The sequence below is a fragment of the Budorcas taxicolor genome, chromosome X (assembly GCF_023091745.1).
Source record: "Budorcas taxicolor isolate Tak-1 chromosome X, Takin1.1, whole genome shotgun sequence".
NCBI lineage: Eukaryota > Metazoa > Chordata > Mammalia > Artiodactyla > Bovidae > Budorcas > Budorcas taxicolor.
This window is the reverse complement of record NC_068935.1, coordinates 113,296,774-113,318,208: the sequence shown is the minus strand read 5'-3', so window position 1 is coordinate 113,318,208 and position 21,435 is coordinate 113,296,774. Positions and strand designations below refer to the sequence as shown.

General features: G+C 40.0%; 1 protein-coding gene across 4 annotated transcripts in view; it reads left to right on the top strand.

Moving 5' to 3' along the window:
* GK (glycerol kinase) overlaps positions 1–21,435 on the top strand; it is a 75,418-nt gene that overhangs the window by 27,478 nt on the left and 26,505 nt on the right. The window contains exons 5-13 of one of the 4 annotated variants that reach the window (XM_052662861.1): positions 2,222–2,305; positions 6,046–6,122; positions 8,612–8,749; positions 10,819–10,928; positions 11,806–11,872; positions 12,993–13,010; positions 14,756–14,791; positions 15,167–15,234; positions 21,375–21,417. In XM_052662861.1, coding sequence (XP_052518821.1) covers positions 2,222–2,305; positions 6,046–6,122; positions 8,612–8,749; positions 10,819–10,928; positions 11,806–11,872; positions 12,993–13,010; positions 14,756–14,791; positions 15,167–15,234; positions 21,375–21,417 — 641 coding nt within the window. The remainder of the gene's footprint in view (positions 1–2,221; positions 2,306–6,045; positions 6,123–8,611; positions 8,750–10,818; positions 10,929–11,805; positions 11,873–12,992; positions 13,011–14,755; positions 14,792–15,166; positions 15,235–21,374; positions 21,418–21,435) is intronic. The other 3 variants (XM_052662863.1, XM_052662862.1, XM_052662864.1) reach the window with 3 other exon arrangements.

The window sequence follows — 21,435 nt, the reverse complement described above, 5'->3', positions numbered from 1 at the left end:
TTTGGTATTGTTTTTCTTGGGAAGGGAGCAGATTGTTATTTTTTGTTAAAATATGGAGTATTCCACTCTGTCACAATCCCCTTATTTTTCATTTTGTCATGTCTATTGTTACATTGTTCTTTGAATGCCTTACATCTCCTTCAATCCTGGGTAAAGAAGTACTGCCATATTTTGTGGTGCTTGAATTCCTCAACTCTGCCAGTTTAAATAAAAAGAAACAAAATTAGAATTCAACTTGGAGCTATGTTTTTTCATATTCTATTTAAAGCTATGACTTCTTCTTGGTTACATCTATATCATAGAGATTTAATTCTGGACTCAGACTCTGGGTTCAAATTCTGCCTTTTCCACTTACTGCCTGCCATTCTGTGCCTGTTTCCTGAGTGATTAAGCTGGAGAAATTATAGCAGCCCTCATAGGCTTGAGGATCAATGAATTAATACACATAGGACACTTAATGCCTAGCAGACTGTCAGGCTTCAGTAAGTGTTCAGAACATGGCCACATGGTCTCACAGATGCCTATTCTGAATTGGCTGATGACCTTTTCAGTCCAGGAACGCCAGATGAAATGGCTGGTTTAAACAACAGGTGTTCTTTCTTACGGGAATCGCAGAGCCTACCTGGGGTCACATGCACTCACGTCAGCCATTGGCATCTTGACATTTATACACCTAAAAGCTGAAATAGGTTTCAGCCCCCAAATTTTGACATACATGTTTTCATTCACCGCCTCCTCCCCCAACTCTCCATTTTTCTTTTGGCCCCCACCTGATTTCAGAAAATGTCATCAGCTGAGGGAAAGTCTCTTCCCCTTTGCAAAAGACCTCATAGCCAGCTTAATTATTATAGCTTAACTTTTGGCTAATTACCATAACACATAGCAGTTAAATCTGGTTTCCTAGATTTAATGTCCATTGTGGGGAAAGCAACCCAGTAACATTGAGTGTAACTAACTGTCAGCAGTCCTTGCTTAGTTCTTCCATAACCTGTGGCCTTACCTTATCTCACTGTCAGGCCAGTAGCAAACCACCCCTGCTGCTGCTGCTACTGCTGCTGCTAAGTCGCTTCAGTCGTGTCCGACTCTGTGCGACCCCATAGACGGCAGCCCACCAGGCTCCTCCGTCCCTGGGATTCTCCAGGCAAGAACACTGCAGTGGGTTGCCATTTCCTTCTCCAATGCATCCCTAGGAGCTGTATTATTTGTCTTTGCTTCTAGTCAACTGAAAATAATTTAGATGATCTCTAGTGTGGTTTTTTTCCCCCTCTTTGGTACATTTTCCTTCTATTGTTATGACTAACTAAAACTGATTCAAATTTCTAAATATTCTAAAACAGATTTTTTCCCCTATACTCTTTACTACATCACTCAATTAACCTTGACCCATGGGCTTTGAGGCAACTGCATTTTTCTTTACTCTTAAAACTTTGTTTTTCAGAACAAACTAAATCAATGAGACATATATTGGATATGACTTCATTTAATACAAAGACAAATTCCAGGTCACCCAAGTTGGGTTTTTGGAACCTATTCGTTTGGTGGTGGGAACCATTTAAATCCAGTTTATTTAGTCTAAGTAAGGGACGTGTTTTCTAGAAACAGGCTGTATGGTGTTCTGGACTCTGTTTTCCTTCCAATGTTTTTCTGAATCACTTTGGGACTGAGCAATTCCCTGTTCCCTCTAGACATGCTGTTGCTTTCTGTGGACTGTACCTCCGGCCACCCTTCCAGGGAAGTGCTTTCCTGGGGCACTGCCTTCCCAAAGCCACTTGTCTTCCTATGGGTGCCCTGCCCACTTCTGCAGAGACTAGCAGTTCCCTTAACATTCCACTCATACATCCCCTAGTGATGCACTCACTGCATCACACAGCATTTCAGTTCTGCGGTCAGGTCAGCAGTCAATAACCAACTGAGCCACTTTCCTAACTGGGACACAGACTGTGTGGCCAGGTAGGGAAGAGTCATCTGAACGAGAAGCAGGAATTGACCTGATCTTTGTCCAGCCGGAAATGCTATCGAACCAGAGACTGACTGGACAGCGTGTTACCCTTCTGCTCCACGTCTCTTCCTTATCTTTTTCTACACTCAAATGGGTAGAAAACTGTTCATTGATGAACTTGCCCATGTGAGCCACCATGTCCTAAATGGTCAGGAAGAGAACACAAATCTTGAACCTGACCATTTCTAGCATGAATTGCCATTATTTCTCCTAATGCTCCAGCTGCTCCAGTTTCTCCTGGTCCTTCAGATCCAGCTGCCGTTGTTCCCTCTGGCTCTTCAGTTCCAGCTGCTGGCACTTGCTCAGGTATTGGTGCTCTGGCTCTTGCTCGCCCCCAGCTTCCAACTCAGATGTGTTGGGGAAAATTGACTGCTGCTGTTGGTTCTGGATCTAGCACCTCTTCTGATTGTTCCCAGAAATTACCTCTACATGGGGCTTAGTCCTCCTGCTCGGGATCTTCTCTTTGGCTTTTGGTCTCTTATTCTGCTCATGTAATTCTGCCATCGTAGCTCCTTTAATGAGTTTTCTAATTTTCCTTTGTTCTTAATTCAATTAATTTCAAGCATTTATGTATTGCTTGGTAGTGTACCGACCACTGACATTTTCCTCTTTGGCAGTTTTACTAATTCATGCCATGTATTCTAATCACTTTAGACTCGAGTTATAAAAACAAAAATTCTGCCAGCCTTCCGTGATCATGGGATAATGGAAGGAGAGGGATTTCTGAGACCATCTAGTCTAAACTGCCTTATTTTATATTCTGAAAACCCAGGCCCTAAAGGGAAATGAGACTTGCTTGAGTCACATAGCTTGTTGGCGGCAAAGTCAAAAATGTAGATTTCACCTCCAGTGTTTTGACTCTCTTCGGTGAGGGATTCATTCTGTGGATACCAGATACTGGTACCAGATACCAGTACTGTGGGTACTTTGAAGCTTTTAAGTGAGGAGCATGGTGCTCCGTTAACTTAAGTAGTCCTTGTCCAAGAGCAATAGAATCACAGAGCCACTTGATCATCAGTGTGTGTCTAGTTTTGTTTTGAAATTAACAATTGGAACAGATTCAGTGTCCTAAAGAACGTGCCCTAAAAAAGAGGTTCTCAAGCTTGAGCAGACCGTTGAATAACACAGGTGGGAGGACTCAGTCTCTTCTTGCCTGGACTCGCAACCAGATTCCTACAATGCAGGGACTTACCTGGTGGTTAAGACTCCACACTTCCACTGCAGGGCTGTGGGTTCGTTTGCCTGGTTGGGGAACTGAGATCTCACATGCCATGCAGCATGGCCACAAAAGGAAAAAAATAAAATAAGAATCCTCTGATGTAGGGACCAGGATGTGTGATTTCAAGTTTTCCAGGTGGTTCAGCTGTGCTTTCTGGATCAGAACCACTGCTGTTGAATCTTGCAGTGTTTCTTAAAAAGAGGACATCTATTTAAAAGGTGTAATTTCTGGGCCCCCTCCCTAGACCTATTGTCCTAGAATTTCTGGCAGTGGGATTTATCTTTAAACTCCCTAGTAATTTTTATGTCCATTAAAATATAGAAAAATGCTGATCTGGAAGGCTTTGGATCAGTAAGCAAAAAAAGCCTAAAGCCTAGCAGTGTCCCTTGATAAAAAATAAATTTTACCTCATGATTCAGCAAACCAGCATAACTAAAACAAAGTTTCACAAGTCAATATTTATCCTGCTGAGTTCAGTGAATGTTGACATTTTCCATCCTAACCCATCTTATTTCATTTTTTTTTTCATAGGTAATCAAAGTTACATTGATTTTTAAACCCCTAGCCCACTGTAGTTTGAAACATGGAGGATTGAGATGTGTTTGTGGATTCTACCTGTCACAGATTTGAAACCTTTCTCTAGAATGCCTCTACTTTGCCCAACTACTCTGGTCCAGCCGTTAACACCTGCTAGGGTTGCTTGCCTATGAGGAAGGTCCCCTTGGGTCACAGTCACACACTACTGCCTCTGTGGACAAAGTGGATAGATTGCTGTGTTCCCTGGACACAGGAGACCTTGGAGACTCCATGATGCTTCTGCTAATGGCTTGTATCCATCCCAGGGCAAGTCATAGAAAAGTCAGCCCCAACTAAAATGAAGTTATAAGGGGAAAAAAACAGGAATTCTTTGAGTAGTTTTGTTCAGGTGCTGTTTGATTCCTGAGTCAGACAGTATCACCTGGGTCCCCCACCAGTCTGTCTCTTTGAGGTTCACTCCAGGTGTGGCCGATTCAGCTCTCTTCCAGGGCACAGCAGGTCCCAGCTGCACACTCCCAAGCTGAGCTGAGAACAGGGACTGTTGCGGACTAAGCACAAAAATCTCAGGCAGGCTAATCTGACTACACCTGAACCAATCATTGGGGACAAGATTCTAGAGCCGAGGGTAGGGTGGAATCTCAAGCTGAGGTTGAAGGAGAGGTGGTTTCCTAAAGAGAATCAGAGCTACAGCTCCCAGCAGCAGGAAGAATGGATGCCTGGCAGCAAAGAGCAGGGGTCATTGCTTGGCTGTGTATTTCCATGGGCTTCCTCTTTGCCTCCTGTTTCCTTGGTGATGAAGAGCCTTGTTTTTTACTTTGGAAACCAGTATAGCAGGGGTCCCCAACCCCCAGGCCATGGATCAGTACTGGTGACAGTCCGTGACCAGTTAGGAACTGGGCCACACAACAGGAGGTGAATGGAGGGCAAGCAAGCAAGCAAAGCTTCACCTGTATTTACAGCCACTCTTCATCCCTCACATTACTGCCTCCGTCAGATCAACAACAGCATTAGATTCTCGTAAGAGCTCAAACTCTACTGCACTTGAATCATCACCCCTCTCCCCCTCCCTGGTCCTGGAACAAATTGTCTTCCACGAAACCAGTCCTTGGTGCCAAAAAGATTGGGGACCACAGCAGTATAGTATCCTGAAGTCCCTGATTCAATTCTCCTGCAAAGTAGCCACCATCAAAATCAAGCACAGACTGCCCTCAAGGGAAATAATGCTTTAAGTAATTAAAAAGAATTGATTAAAATCCACAACAGGAAGTAACTGGTTTTTAAATGAAGACAAAGGCATAGTATAGTTAAGGGTGAACCAAACTAGACAGTAGCGGCCAGCACTCACATGGGTAGCAGACAAGCATGCATGATCTTCCTGGTGCCCTTTAAATAGACTGTTTTCAGGAGCCGTCTGAGCATAGTCAGTGCCTAAAAATATCGAGTGAGCACTCACATATTCAAAGTTACAAAAGTTTGGTTCAGAACTGAAATCTGACAAATAAAGCTCAGCTGATACTATTGTTTATCTTTCACAGTTGGTTTGTATACCCTTTAATGCGTTCTCTTTCTCAAGCCTGCTGTCGTAAAGCAGAACACAACTTCCTACTAGGGAGATCAGAAAGAGAGTGATAGTTACTCAGTAAAAACAAGGTTGATCTGTTAAAATGGAGAGTTTACTTTATAATCTAGCAAGGAGAAAGAATGGTGACCTTTAAATGATTCGTGTAATGATTCTGGATTCTAGTCTACTTTGAAAGAGTTTAATATAAATAAGCATTCTGTACATAAGCAAATGAATCTAATTTTTTCCCTCTATAATAGTGTCAGGCTCTCTACTTTGTCACAAATTGCTACCCAGTTTTTCCAAGGTACAGCCTTTTATACCTAGTACAGTCATCCTGAGCTGTGCATTTTGCCCTGGCAACTAGCCTGCCTTGCATTTATATTTTTTTCTGCACTCGTGTATGCATAGAAAGTCCATATCCAAAACAGTTTTTTTCATCTTTTTCTATAAAAAGGATACAAAATCAGCACCCTAAGGTATGTATTATTCTCCTAACTTGGTCTATAATTTTGCATAAAAGCTTTAAATTCTCCCTCATAAATTTATCCTCTCTTCTAACAATATGCCCATTCATTTCTAATTTTCTAATATCTGTCTTTGGTAAGCTACAGCATTTTAATTGCTTATAGAAACTAATCGGTCTCCTATCCTTGATAGTGATTTCATTAAGGTCTGATTTTTTTTAAATCAAGCTTTTCATATTTATTATTGTGTTTTGATCTATAGTGTGGCTTGACCTAAGAACCCAGTCTACTGTTGAGAGTCTTAGTAAAAGAATCCCAGGAAATAATAACTTTGTCAAGGTAAGAGATCTCTTCAAAAATATGCTATTAAAATGCTCATTTAACAGAAAAAAAGCTTGGAGATTTCACCAGGCTTTCTGTCTTATTGCACAATTGTTATTTGATACAATTTATAGAATATTTCTCTACAGATAATTACCTGTCTTCCTTGCCCTGTGGTGAATTGGAGAAATAACGTTCCAAGATAAATAGGCTGGAGGGGATGATAAAGTGTCCCAGTGGGCTTAAACCATACTTCCTAGGGAGTGCTTCTGTAATTCCACATGCTTTCCAAATCCTTCTCTCTTGCTTTTTCACCATCCATCAAAGAAAGTTCTGGGTGCTTTTGAGGTTTTAGACATTTGGACTCAGGGAGCGAAAGTAGAAGACACTCCAGCCTTTACGTGAATTCCTCTTCTAATTTTCTTCATATGAAGATGCCAAAAAATTGCCTGGTTTTCAGTCCTTATATAGATCTCTCTTCAGACAAATGGGGAGAAAAATTTTAAAACAGGTGAGGTACTTTTGTTAGCAAGGTCAAGCTCTCCTAGTATCCAAAAGGAAATTCCAGAGTTTTTTGTTTGTTTGATTTTTGGTTTGTTTGTTTGTTTGGGGCTTTTGGTTTATTCCCTTTATATTTGTCAGTGGGACTCTTAAATGGTAGTTTCTTGTGGTTGTTGATTCTGAAAGTGAAAGTGTGAAAGTGAAAGTCACTCAGTCATGTCTGACTCTTTGCAACCCCATGGACTAATACAGTCTGTGGAATTCTCCAGACCACAATACTGGAACCCAGGTCTCCTGCATTGCAGGCAGATTTTTTACTGGCTGAACCACAGTTCAGTTCAGTTCAGTCACTCGGTCATGTCCGACTCTTTGCGACCCCATGAACCACAGCACGCCAGGCCTCCCCGTCCATCACCAACTCTCAGAGTCCACCCAAACTCACGTCTGTTGAGTCGGTGATGCCATCCAACCATCTCATCCTCTGTTGTCCCCTTCTCCTCCTGCCTTCAATCTTTTCCATTATCAGGGTCTTTTCAAATGAGTCAGCTCTTTGCATCAGGTGGCCAAAGTATTGGGGTTTCAACTTCAACATCAGTCCTACCAATGAACACCCAGGACTTATCTCCTTTAGGATGGACTGGTTGGATCTCCTTGCAGTCCAAGGGACTCTCAAGAATCTTCTCCAACACCACAGTTCAAAAGCATCGATTCTTCAGCGCTCAGCTTTCTTTATAGTCCAACTTTCACATCCTTACATGACTACTGGAAAAACCATAGCTTTGACTAGACAGATCTTTGTTGGCAAAGTAATGTCTCTGCTTTTTAATATGCTACCATACTCTTTGGTTTGTGGGATGACCCTTGGTTCCTCAAATGAAAGAAGCATATGTTATTTCTATTATTTCTAAAGCCCATATGTCATTTCTATTATAATTTTTGAGCATGGATCTTTTCACAGTAAACTGTGAGCTAAGATTCTTAACTTACAAGGTTGCATTACAGTGTTAAACAGTTAGAGATTTTTTTACTATGCGTATCCATGGGAGGTGAGAAGGAAAAGGGATCACTTCCTGCAGTTAGGTGAGGTGCTAAATGAGAATGGGGATCAAGAAGGAAAAGATAGTTGCATTATTTTGATGTATGTTTTTTAATCACTTTCACCAGCCCTTCTAAATATAGTGTTTAATATGCTAACTAAAATGAGTGGACTGGATCCATTCTCAAGGAAACCTGTGTTTCATTTTTACCCTCTATCCTTTATTCAGTTAACCCTCCCTTTGTTGAATGTATTTGTGGAATTTATGCAAACTCACACACATACACTATTTAAATTAATTGAAGTGACACTGGTTTGTAAAATCATATAAGTTTCATGTGTACAACACTGTTTCAACTGGCAACTACTTTCTTAAATAGAACAACTTTGGGTTGCTTTCATCTGGCGTGTCTTTGAGCTCTATTGTCCACCAATTTTATGTTATTTAAATATGTATGTGTGTTTGACTGTGTATTTCTTATATTTTTAGCACACAAACATATTGTTTTTGTTAAGTCTTATCTATCTTAAAACAATCTTCTGATTGTGGTGATTAGTTTATGAATTGATAAACTTGCACTCTCTGATTTTCAATAGTTTTAAATATTAATTTCACTGAATATAAAATAAAAGGCAGGGTTTTGGGCTAGGTTCTGTGTGTAATACTAGCTTATCACAAAAGTTAACATCTGTGGCTGAGCTATCTAGGTTTCAGGGTATGTGTCATTTAATTTTCTCTTTATCTTGCTCCATGGATGCTCTTTGAACTGCAAACATATCACTCTGATTTTTGTTCATGAACATGCTTTCCTGTGCCATGAGATAGGAAAAGTGTTTTTTATCCATAATACTTTGAGATTGCCTTTAGGGTCATTGCATATTTTGTAATTTGTTGACCTTTTTGATTTGGTGTTTTATTTTAAGCTGTTAAGAATTTCATTTCCTGGCTGAATGTCATAACTGTATTTAGTCCAAGACAGGCCTTCCACTTAGCACTTATTTCAGTGCGGTGAAGCTTCGTTGGCTCCTTGACAATGTGAGAAAAGTTCAAAAGGCTGTTGAAGAAGATAGAGCTCTTTTTGGGACCATTGATTCATGGCTTATTTGGGTATGTTTAAAAATCATGTATGTATGGAAAACATTTTTAAATTGCTTATCTTTTTTCTGTGGAGAGTTTCAAACTTTTTAGTTGGCAGCATCATTAAGAAAAGCCACTCACAAAACAGCAGAAAATTTCAGCTGCCATTTGAGAGGCAATTTTGGCTACCTCCTTTTGATTTTTTTCTTGCCTTATTTCAGTAAAAATGAAGGATGATTGCCAAAACCATATCTCATGTCTGTTACCTTTAGCATAACTAATTTAGGTAATTATCAAGTAGTAAATTTCAGTCGCCTGTATCCCTTGCCTATTATTCACTCCTTTGGTACGTGCAGGGGACTGGCTCTAGGACCCACCAGAGATAGTTAGCAGTCTGTATCTACGGATTGTGTGATACTATAGTTTTTATTTTAAAAATCTACATAGAAGCACAGTTTGAACCTGTGTTGCACAAGGGTTAACTCTATTTCTTTTCCACTAGCCATTTCTTAGAAGAAATTATCTCTTCTATTTTCTACTATTTAACATGGTAATACACCTGGGACTACTTTTTAGCATTTACTTTCAACATCGCATAGGTGTCTATTACTTAGTTAGGCCACAATATGAAAAATCATAGTGGAAATTTCTGATGTATAATCTTCTTGCCTAAACTGAACATGAATGAGTAGAAGCAAACATTTCCCAGATACATACATATCTTCTCTTCCCTCCCTCTCCTTATCTCTCTGCCTTTCTTATTCTCAGTTATTTTCAAGGGTATTTTCAAATAAACCCAAAACGTGGAGGGAATAGTGTCATGAACCTCTAAAATAATGAGTCAGCTACAGTCATTGGCTATGGCCAAACTTGTCCCCACTATACTCACTCCTTCTCCCCATGGATAATTTTAAAGCAAATCCCAGACATATAATTTCATTTGCAAACACTTCTGTAAGTGTGGGATTATTATTTTTTTTCCAACATTCAGGGGAATGTTAAAGGAACATTGCCCCTCTTGTCGCTTGCCAGATCCACACAGCAGATCAGACAAAACCCTCTATCAGGAAGTGGCGCCTTCCCCAGCCCTCCCTGTCTTGGCCAGGGCACGTTATGCTTTGTGTTCATGGCCAGCAGTTTTCATATGTTTTAGTCACAGTTGAAATAATTCGGACAATAGTTCTCACCATTGCCTGGAGCCAGAGTAAGGCAGTATGTTGAACTAGGAGCTGCAGGACACTCGAGGGAGCACATTGAGCTGTCCCCTTCCTCCCCTGTTCCCACATGATGCCATTACTGCACTTCTGTTCCTTTCTTACTCCTCGCTGCTTCTACATAAAAGAAAGCAGCAGTCCTTGTAGTTCAGGTCCAAGGGTATTAACATTAGAGAGTTTAAAGCTCTGCTTTCAGAGCTTGGGTCAGTGCAGTGCAGCCCGGTGAGAATTGTTACTTCAAAACAGGCACACACACACACACACACACACACACATATGCACGCATACAGCAAGAACAGGAGCAACACAGGTCAATAACATCCCACGAGGTAGGCACATCAAATTTAATAAGACTCTGCATCTTCCAAAGATAAAAGGATGAAAGCAAAGCTGATTTTTTTGTTTTCATTAACCATTAACTAGAACTGCTGTCTACTATGATAGCCACTTGACCACATATGGCCATGGAGCACTTGAAATGTGGCAGGTCTGAATTGAGATGTGCATGAGTGTAAAATATACACTGCATTTCAAAGAGTTAATACAAAAAAAGGTAAAATGTCTTATTAATAATTTCATATGTTGAAAGGATATTTTGAATATATTAAGTTAAATAAAACTTACAGTATTATTCATTTCACCTGCTTCTTTATGCTTTTTAATTGTAGCAACTAGAAAATATCCAATTACATGTGTGGGTCAATGTGGTTCTGTTACATTGTATTTCTGTTGGACACCAAGGAACACTAGAAGATGAAGTAATTGAAAGGTTAAAACGTTCCATTCTCTTGCTGTATGGGCTCTGCAACAGATTCTGGCTCTTGACAAAGTAGAAATTAAATTGCAAATAAGTACAGATTTAACATGTCATGTTCTTCTGTCCAGAGCTTGACAGGAGGAGCCAGTGGAGGTGTCCATTGTACAGATGTAACAAATGCAAGCAGGACGATGCTTTTCAACATCCATTCTTTGGAATGGGATAAAGAGCTCTGCGAGTGAGTTGTGTTTTGCCCTCATGATAGTTTTCCAATTTGTTGCCTGTCTATAACCTAAATCTGAATTATTTTCAGATTGTCAGTGGAGCACCAAACTTTGGTGATATTTAACTACAATATACAAGTCTATGTTGTATACTCTTTTTTTCTAATTGGAGGATAATCGCTTTACAATGTTGTGTTGGTTTCTGGCATACAACAATGTGAATATGTATATATACACCTTCCCTCTTGAGCCTCCCTCCCCTACCACATCCTGCCCCTCTGGGTCATCACAGAGCACAAGACTGGGCTCCCTGTAAGAGACTATTACTGCATATATAATAAATAGGCCAAATTAAGTAATTGTCTCAATGATTCTTCAAGGAAAATTAGGTTCCTTTATAAAAGTACTTTGTTTTTTGTGTACTTTTGCTTTTGTATTGATTTCTTTATGTAAAGTTAGTGTTAAATATCTAAGCCTGCTGCTGCTGCTAAGTCACTTCAGTAGTGTCCGACTCTGTGTGACCCCATAGACGGCAGCCCACAAGGTTCCCCCGTCCCTGGGATTCTCCAGGCAAGAACACTGGAGTGGGTTGCCATTTCCTTCTCCAATGCATGAAAGTGAAAAGTGAAAGTGAAGTCGCTCAGTCGTGCCCGACTCTTAGCGACTCCATGGACTGGAGCCCACCAGGCTCCTCCGTCCATGGGATTTTCCAGGCAAGAGTACCGGAGTTGCCTACTGCTGGCTTATTTATTTCTTCCCATTTAACTCAACTCTCAAATATGCCTGTTTTTAATTTTTGTTTGCATGCCTTTAAATTCATATAAATGTTTCTAGATATTTAGTTAAAATAGCATTATATACCCAATCTTATTTTACTGTTTTTTTTTTTAGATTTTTTGAAATTCCAATGAAAATTCTTCCAAATGTCCGGAGTTCTTCAGAGATCTATGGCCTAATGGTAAAAAGAAAAAGAAATTTTTTAAATTTAATTTTTATCTTAATAAAAACCTTACTATTCAGAATTCAAAAGTCAGTTGTGTTATGTTTTATATTTTGAGACCCATGAATTTTTTATGAATGTTGGCAGTATGTAAAATAAGAATTTAGTATTGTCTAAATAGTTTTATAACTTCAAATTCTTGAGTCCTTCTTGCCAATTTATGTTTTATGTATACTTTATATAAAACTACATATAAAATTTTATATGTTATGAACTTTATTGGCTTTTCTTTGAGTATTTTGAAGTATTGATGAGATAATCTAACTGTGGTAGGTGATAAGGGAATATTTGAGCCAGTTTCTTCTTTTAATCCAAATAACTGTTTAGTAGTTGCATTGCCTGCTTTTAATTTATAGGAAGGTCTCTTCACATTTTAGTGGCATTCTTTTTCCTGTTGAATCTCCTTTAATGGCCAGACCATGTCTCATATTAGATTCTTTGTCAGCCTGAACACAACTTTAGCAGGGAAGCTGAAAGCAAAGAGTCTGTTCTAATTTGTGATTGTTAATTAAACTGGTTTTCATCATAGGCATTTTTACTGTTGCTTTCATTGAAACCCACAGAAGAAGTAGTCTAAGCACAAATTACACATAGCATCGCTGAGTATTTCTGATTACACACCAGGAATGAAAACCTCTAGGATGATTTGAACTGGTGTTTAAGCTCAAAAATCTAGAATGTATGGTAAAAATTAAGAAAAGTCTAAGATTAATTACCAAAAAATAATGTTTGGACATTTCATAAAAAGTATTAGTCTACTTATAGACTTAATACACTAGAATACCCGAGTGTTCTGGTTAAAACTTAAGCAAGAAGTCTTAAGTGTTTCATTTATAATAAAGCCTTTTAAGGCAACATGGCATTTTTTAAGGGAAGCATAATCATTGCTTATCTACAGTTTAAAAGTGCTTTGATAATTTCATAGCTACCTATAAACTGACTTGGGTCAGAGGAAAAAAAAACTGTTCTTGAGAAACAGTTTCAGAGAATGGTTGAAAAAACATTTAACTGGCCTAGTTTTCTCTTGCATTTAAAATATTATCCTTCTGTCCCCCTCTCTCCCCCTTGCTGACTATAGAAAATCTCTCATAGCCCGGTGAGTAGGTTGCCCACCAATGATGCTACCCATTCATTTGGAAAAGATACAGTGCATTTCCATTTAGTTTTAGATAAGCAGAAATCCATTTACTCAGCAAATTAATCCAGACTCTTCCATGACCCTGCAAATTATTATAAGCTCTAATGAAGCTTTAGTTATTATTAAAACATAATCTTATTTGTTTCTTTTTAAGTCCTCCATAAAACTAGGAGTGATGTTTCAAAATAAAAGACTAAGATAGTTTTCTGAAATGAGAAATTGTGATAGTCCCTATTACAAAGTACAGTTGTGATGTGCTTTTGGGCTGTAGCATAATAGGAAAATGAGGTATAGTTTTTAGATGTTCTCTACGTCTCTTAAATGACATCTTGCCCGACCTTTCAGACCAGTTAGTTGGAAATGCACTGTCACTTTTTCTGCATGCTTCACCAGAGAATATTCCCAGGAATCCTTCAGGGACCCCCTCCCTGTAAAGAAAAAAGAGCGCTTTCCGTGCCTGACCGCACATAGTAGATTCTGCTGGTAGTTTGATAATAACTTGAATAGTGTAAGCAAAGACTTCTTCCAGTATCTGAATACCTTACATATCCAGTCTCTAGGTTTCCTGATTCACTTCACTTATAAGCCAGGTTCAGATTGTCCAAGAATATATACAGTAAATAAAAGGTCTTGGATTAACCCAAAAGCATAAAAGAAATAAAATATTGCCCCACTATCTAGTGGGTATTTTCTATTTTGTGAATGATTTCCACATGCATGCTCTTATTTCCTAACCATAGCTGTGTGAGGTGGCTTCTCTTTTTCCCCTCACTATCACAGAGGGGGAACCCAAAGCTCCCAGAGAAATGGCAGACTGAAAGGTCAGATGAAAGCTTTTGTTTGGTCCTCTTCCTAATATCAGGTTCATCATAATGTTTGTTCAGGTTTTTCTGTAAGATGGTATGGAAAAACCCGAATGAACTTTTAAGCCAATCCAATACATCACAGGTACTTTGGGGATCATATTCCTTTCCCCTAATTCCTTGATATCAATACATGTTGGTTTGTATTAGTGTAAGTATTTTTTTCAAAATTAAATTTGGTAAAGTTCACAGTCAGTCACTTAAATCTCATTTTTTCCTTAGAGTGCTAGCCATACTGGTTCAAAATCAAAACCACTATTCATGACACAAATTAACTCTTGCTTATCAAAACGTGAAGAATGATGTTGGCTATGAACAAATAATGCCCCATACCTGAACCTCTCTCTTGTTTCTTATTTATCAAGAGCAGTTTGGGTAGGAAGAACAGTTCGTAAAGTTCAGCCTTCCAAAATAAACATGTTCCATGCTAGTTTGATAGCTCTGTGTTCATTATGAAGGATGTGTTAGTCTGTTCATAGTAACAGCAATAATAGCAAAGAACTAATGGTCTGTGGCATTCATATAAGCTCAGGCCGATTTTAGAGATGAATAAATTGAGGTATAGAGAAGTTTCAGCAGCCTGCTCGGTGACTAACTAACTAACTAACCAGGAGTAGATCCTGCAACTCCTGGCTCCCTGTCCAGTGTTTCATGTCCATGTCTCTTCAAGGAATATTGCTAGTATCTCTCTCTCTGAACCACTCATGTAGTTGAAACACTTGCTTTGTCTTGTCTGCCCACATGCTCTGGCATGTTGCTATTTGTGTTCATTTCTATTACAGTTATGTTATTAGAGCCAAATTTGTGATTATTCATAATCCTTTTTTAAAATTTCATTAGAAAGCTGGGGCCTTGGAAGGTGTGCCAATATCTGGGGTAAGTTTCATCACCAAACATCTCCCTACCACCTCCCTACCCCACCCCCTTTCATGTTCTGGCTTACCTTAATCAATCTGTTCCTCCTTTAACTATGGAAAATAAGTAAGAGCAGAAGGATTGGCTAATTCTTGTTTTGACGGGATGCAGTGTGGGCTATTAAGAATTTTGTTGAGTAAATTAATTCTAACTCTCCCTTCCTATCCCTGTTTGGAGCATTAACACATAGGGCAATGGCCAAATGGAGGTAATGCAAAGAATATAAGACAGTTCGCTCCTTCTTAAATGAAGAAGGAAAAATAAATCTTATGGCTTTCCTAAAAAGAAAATGGATAATATTATCTTATTACTCTTTATTGTCATATATCCTTTCAGTGTTTGGGAGACCAGTCTGCTGCATTGGTGGGACAAATGTGCTTCCAAGATGGACAAGCCAAAAACACGTGAGTTTTAAGAAACAGACCTGCAAACCAACGGGGTCTTGTTTGTTTGTTTTTCCCTTTGGTGTTTGGAATGAGGAAAAGCTTTTGAAGTTTCTCCAGACTGAAAATTAATAGTTCAAGAGTGCCAATACAATTATATATGTTTACACTTTTTGCCATTTGTTTTTCTTCATCTCCTTCACGTAAATCAAACCATGGCATATGTAAACATACTGATGAAGCTTGTGAAAATCTTAATTTATAAAATTCAAAACCTTTCCCATACAGAAACTAAATGCTGGTTTAAAGTACTTTTGCCTTGGGACGGACTTCCCTGGTGGTCCAGTGGTTAAGACTCTACACGTCCAATGTAGGAGGCATGGGTTCGATCCCTAGTCAGGGAATGTGACAATCCCACATGCCATACAGGCAGCCAAAATGAATATAATTTTTTTTTTAAATTTAAATAATAAAAAATGAAGTATTCTTGCCCTTTGCAGAGGTTGTTGGAGGGAGGCTGAGCAGAGGGAAGAAAGCCATGATGAAACTCTAATTTTCAACATATTGTTCCTGCACAAGACTTTCTCACTAATTTCAAAGTCATATTTTTGTGGGATTTTTCAAAGTTATTTCTCTGGCACTATGCTTTCTCCCCGTCATTTGAAGTTTCTGCTTCAACACAAAGCAGAAGGAATGACAGAAGTAGAGATTTTGTGCATTTTTCTTCTCATCTCATCTTCTTAATAGTCACACATGTAGTCTATAACAAGCCCCATATTTAAGAGTGTTAAGATGACTCCCAATTTAGGATGAGAAAAACAGATACTCAGAGAAGTTAAGCTAGTAAGTGAGGAAGGCAGTCTTTGCATCCGAATCCAGCTGATTCAATATAGGGCACTTGACCTTTATATACTTTACTGTCCCCTGTGTGGAAAAGATTTCCATAGCTCTGGCAGCAGGCTGTCTACCTTTAATGGTTTTTATCTTGAGGATTCTTTTTTTGGCCACACCCCACAGTATGTGGGATCTTAGTTCCCCGACCAGGGGTCAAACCCACACCCCCTGCAGTGACAGTGTGGAGTCTTAACCTCCAGACTGCCAGGGAAGTCCTGTTGAGCATTTTCTAATTCTCTCATTAATGTTAACTTCAGTGCTTACATTCTCCTTTTTGTCAGTAACGGAATGTCTCTATATTTTAGATGTAGTGTTCTTATACTCTAGTAGGGTCAGAAGTCCTCATGCAAAAGTGTGACATTTGGGTGACAGTTTTTCTGAGAGGAGAGATAGGAAAATTCTTCTCAGGTCATGGTATCCTGTGGGTCTAGAAACATATTCTTTGAATTCTGGATTCCAGGTAGCTAAGTCAGGAGTCAGAGAAATGATAGAAAAGTAGGCTATCCCCACTGCCCTCTTCTTTCCTCCTCTGCCTGGCACCCTAAAGCTAGTAAAGCAGATGCTATCTCTCTTTGGCAAGTACCTGACACTGTAAAGCACATGGGAGGTGCCCAGTAAAGTTGCACAAAGTTGATTTTGTTTCTGTTTATGCTCCCCTCCCTCTTAAGCATTATCAGCCAATTCTGGAAATGCAGGATTTAAGTTAGGGAGGGCAGTCTGAGTACCTCAGCAGCCCCTGCAGGTTGAAAGAGGGGAAGAATTGTAAGATCTTTGGCTCATGTTTCTCTTCCTGAAGGAAAAGATCACAGATATACAGTTCATCATAGTATAGATCAGAACTTATGTGCCATAAGAAACTTGGAAGTACTGCTGTTGGGTTTCAAAGGGAGGGAAGAAAAATCACAAAGATTGTTAGTAGTGAGACGTTTTGAAGACTGAGCAGTATTGGTGAATACGTGGAACACTGAACTAAGATGCAAATAAGGAAATGGAAAACTTTATTTAGAGAATGTAGAGAACAGTTGGGTAGTGAAGTGATTGTGGGGAAATAAGGCTAAGGTGGTGTGACACCCTAAATTCCAGAGTAAGGAGTTTTTGTTTTTGTTTTTGTTTTTGTTTTTTTTCTGGAAGGCAATGGGATACTTCCTGAAGGTTTGGGGGCTGCTGTTCAGAGATGACTGGAGCTGTTCATTAATGATATGGCAGTCCTGGGTTAAAGTGAGGAGAGGGCTTCCCTGGTGGCTCTGTGGTAAAGAATCTGCCTGCCGGTGCAGGAGTCACGGTTCGATCCTTGATCCCAGAAGATCCCACATGCCGCATAGCAACTAAGCCCCTGTGCCACAGCTACTGAGCTTGTGCTCTAGCGCCGAGGAGCCACAGCTACTGAGCCCACATACTGCAACTACTGAAGCTCCCGCACCTAGACCTGTGCTCTACAACAAGAGCAGCCACCACCATGAGAAGCCCTAGCACTGTAACTAGAGAGTAGCCCCCACTTGCCGCAACTAGATAAAGCCCGCTCAGCAGTGAAGACCCAGCATAGCCAAAAATAAACAACTAAATTAAAAAAAATAAAGCAAGGAAAAACTAGAGGCAGAGAGGACATGGAGGCGGCTACAGCAACTCAGTAACAGCAACAAAGACTAAGAAGGATGAGGAGGACTGAGATGGAGGTATGGGTGGATGTCCATGGCACTGCAGAGGAACACGAGACAGGAAGCAGTTATGGAGTCTAGTCACCTGGTCCCAGTGGTTAGACGTAGCCAAAGTATGGAATGGGTTCAAGACTTTGTGTTTGGGATACGTTGGTGATACTGGTAGGCTATACATTATACATACATGGTCATGGGGAATGAATGTAGTATAAAAGTATAGATTTTGAGTTTCCCATATTTAGAGGTGATTTTTGAAGCAATAAGAATTGATGAAATTACCAAGAAAAAGTATATAGGTAGAGGAGATATTTAGAAGAAGGAAGCAATGACTGGATGGAGAATTCAGACAAATAGAATGTAGTGAGTCATTAATGTGGAGATTCAGGGTCTCTATTTAAGACTCTACCAGGGTCTCTCTTTAAGAGAGGGGCCTGGTCAGCAGTGCAAAATAGAACAAAAAGGACATAGAAATCAGGTCTTCAGTGGTGACCTCCAAGAATGAAGCTTTAATACAATGCTCAAGATGGAAGCCAGGTTACAAATGGTCAGAAGAGATGCAGGTAAGTAGAAGATAGAGACAGCAGGACAGAATGTGCTATGCAAACAGGCAACCATCCAGGAAGGAGGAGTGAAGTAGACAGTTTGTTAGATTAATAGGATCTTTCCAACTTTGGGAAATTTTGTTCGTTTGTGTTTTTAATTTAAGCTTGTGTTTTACGTGCCTCCTCTCTCCCAGAGGCTCTAAGTGTAGTAGCAGAGGCCTCCTGCCTCTTCCACAGATTCAACTAGGACCACTCACACACTCCCACCCCACCACCCCCACTGTCTGAACACAGTAGAATCTTGAGAAAGGATTGGTAGACCATATAAGTGCTGAAAAACCCATACATTTTTGATGACTGGGAAGAAAAAAATAAATAAAATTTAAGAAGAAAATAATTGCCTATATATGGCTTTGAAAGCAGTAGCCTAGGGACTTCCCTGGTGGTCCAGTGGTTAAGACTCCGAGTTTCTACTGCATGGGTTCTATCCTTGGTTGGGGAACTAAGATCCCACATACTGTTCGACCACACAAAAAAAATTGCTGTGGCCTAAATGTAGCAAAGAAGTCTCTTCATGTGTTGATAATGCTCATTAATTACTTATTAAGTGTACATGAACTTAAGAATTTACTTCTATGAAGTACCTTGAGCCTCTGTGTCAATTTCATAATTTAGGACTTGTACACTACTGTTCAGTATACATAGTGTTTATCTGGGGACTAAATCAGTACAGATTTCTCCTTTATAAAGTGTGGAACAGATAATTAACTTCCACTTTTATGAATATTTGTTCATGGAGACTGACTTAAAATATGTAGCTTTTTCAGCATCACAGAAGTAAAAAGGTATAGAGATTTATGTGTTTTGACTTCATAAATGTATTATTACCTGAACCTAGTGTTATTTGACTGGTATCTTTGAAAACTGAGGTAGATACTGATGGATGCCGTGCTCCCTGAATGTGCTGGCTGGTCATCAAGCAGCCCACAATCATGCTTGAATCAAGCAAAAGAGATGGATGGTCTTGGGTGAATTCTTCTTCACATCAGTGGTTCCTGGAAAGATGTTTTTCAAAAAAAAAAAATTGCCCCCTTTCTGTTTGCTCCATAAGACAAACACAGTCAGAGGGGTCTGTTGGCTTAGCACTGACTGATATAAATAGCAGCATCTGCTGGGATCTGTCTGTGCACCCCTGGGCTGAGCCCTCCCCGTTCTCCCACCTGGGCTAATGAAAGTCACAGAGCACAGCAGCAAGGCCTGTGGGGAGGGAATCCCAGGCAGGTTAGGACAGCTGTGGTGAGCCAGGGATGACAGCCAACTCATTTGAAAAGTGTTGCCATGAGACCCTTGCTGCTATCAGCTTGAACCACTTATCTGCTTGGCACAATTCAGAACCACTCATGCATGTCCAAGTGCCAGATTTGTTGCAGAGTCCAAAGCTTTTGCTGATAAGGCCACCACAAAGTAAATTCAGTTCTTGCCTGGCAGCTGTGCTACATGCTGGCTCTGACTCTCTGAGCACTGTTAGAACACCCTATCCTGCACAGGGAAGGGAGAAGATAGACCAGCAATAGCTCTTCCCTCCTAGCTACTCCTGTGCCAAAGTCCAGCTACACTTTTCCCCCACGCTGGACCTACACCCTCTCCATGCCAGAGGTTTATGGCTGCCTAATGATGGAGCTAGGCCGGCCTGCCCCATTGCTGAATGGCTATTAGCCATGATGTTTCACTATATGTGGATTAGTAGAGATGTAACTGTGAGAGAATTTAGGATTTATTGTAACTCAGTGCTATTTTATTAATATAAACAGGAACCTGGGTTACGACTAAACTCCAAATACTATACTTGCATTTTTTCATTGTTGTTCAGTCACTCAGTCATGTCCGACTCTTTGTGACTCCATGGACTGCAGCACGTCAGGCTTCCCTTTCCATCACCAACTCCTGGAGCTTGCTCAAACTTATGTCCATTGAGTTGGTGATGCCATTCAACCATCTCATCCTCTGCCGCCCCATCCTCCTGCCCTCAATCTTTCCCAGCATCAGGGTCTTTTCCAATGAGTCAGCTCTTTGCATCAGATGGCCAAAGTATTGGAGCCTCAGCTTTAGCATTGGTCCTTCCAATGAATATTCAGAGTTGATTTCCTTTAGGATTAACTGGTTTGCTCTTCTTGCAGTCCAAGGGACTCTCAAGAGTCTTCTCCAGCACCACAGTTTGAAAGCATCAATTCTTTGGCCCTCAGCCTTCTTTATGGTCCAACTCTCACATCCCTACATGACTACTGGAAAAACCACAGCTTTGACCATATGGACCTTTGTAGGCAAAGTGATATCTCTGCTTTTCAATACGCTGTCTAGATTTGTCATAGCTTTTCTTCCAAGGAGCAAGCATCTTGTAATTTCATGGCTGCAGTCACCATCTGCAGTGATTTTGGAGCCCAAGAAAATAAAGTCTGTCCCTGTTTCCATTTTTTCCCCATCTATTTGCTATGAAGTGATGGGACTGGATGCCATGATCTTAGTGTTTTGAATGTTGAGTTTTTCCATTAGGATTCCACTAAGTACATTTTCTTCTAGACTTTTTTTTTTTAAGGAAGCACATATTTTTAAAATATTTGTTTGTTAATTTTTGGCCATGCTGGGTCTTGGTTGCTGTGCAGGCTTCCTCTAGTTGTGGCAAGTGGGGGCTACATTCTAGTGGTGCTTGGGCTTCTCATGGTGGTGGCTTCTCTTGTTGCAGAGCACAGGCTTTGAGGCATGTGGGCTAAGTAGTTGTAGCACATGGGCTTTGTTGCCCTGTGGCATGTGGGGTCTTCCCAGACCAGGGATCAAACCAGTGTTCTCTGCATTGGCAGGAGAATTCTTTACCACTGGGCCACCAGGGAAATCCCTAGACTGTTCTTTAAAACATTATTCCAAGAGTGTATGTGATATTTGTTAACTTTTGAAACTTTTCTAAAAATTTCATTTCTTTTATTGTTCTATGTTAAATGTCAATGTTGTATTATTAACGTTTCAGCATTTACTTTTAATAAAATTGTCCTACTGTTCATTCTTCCCCTAACTGTAGGTATGGAACAGGCTGCTTCTTACTATGTAACACAGGCCGTAAGGTTGGTGTTTTTCAAATT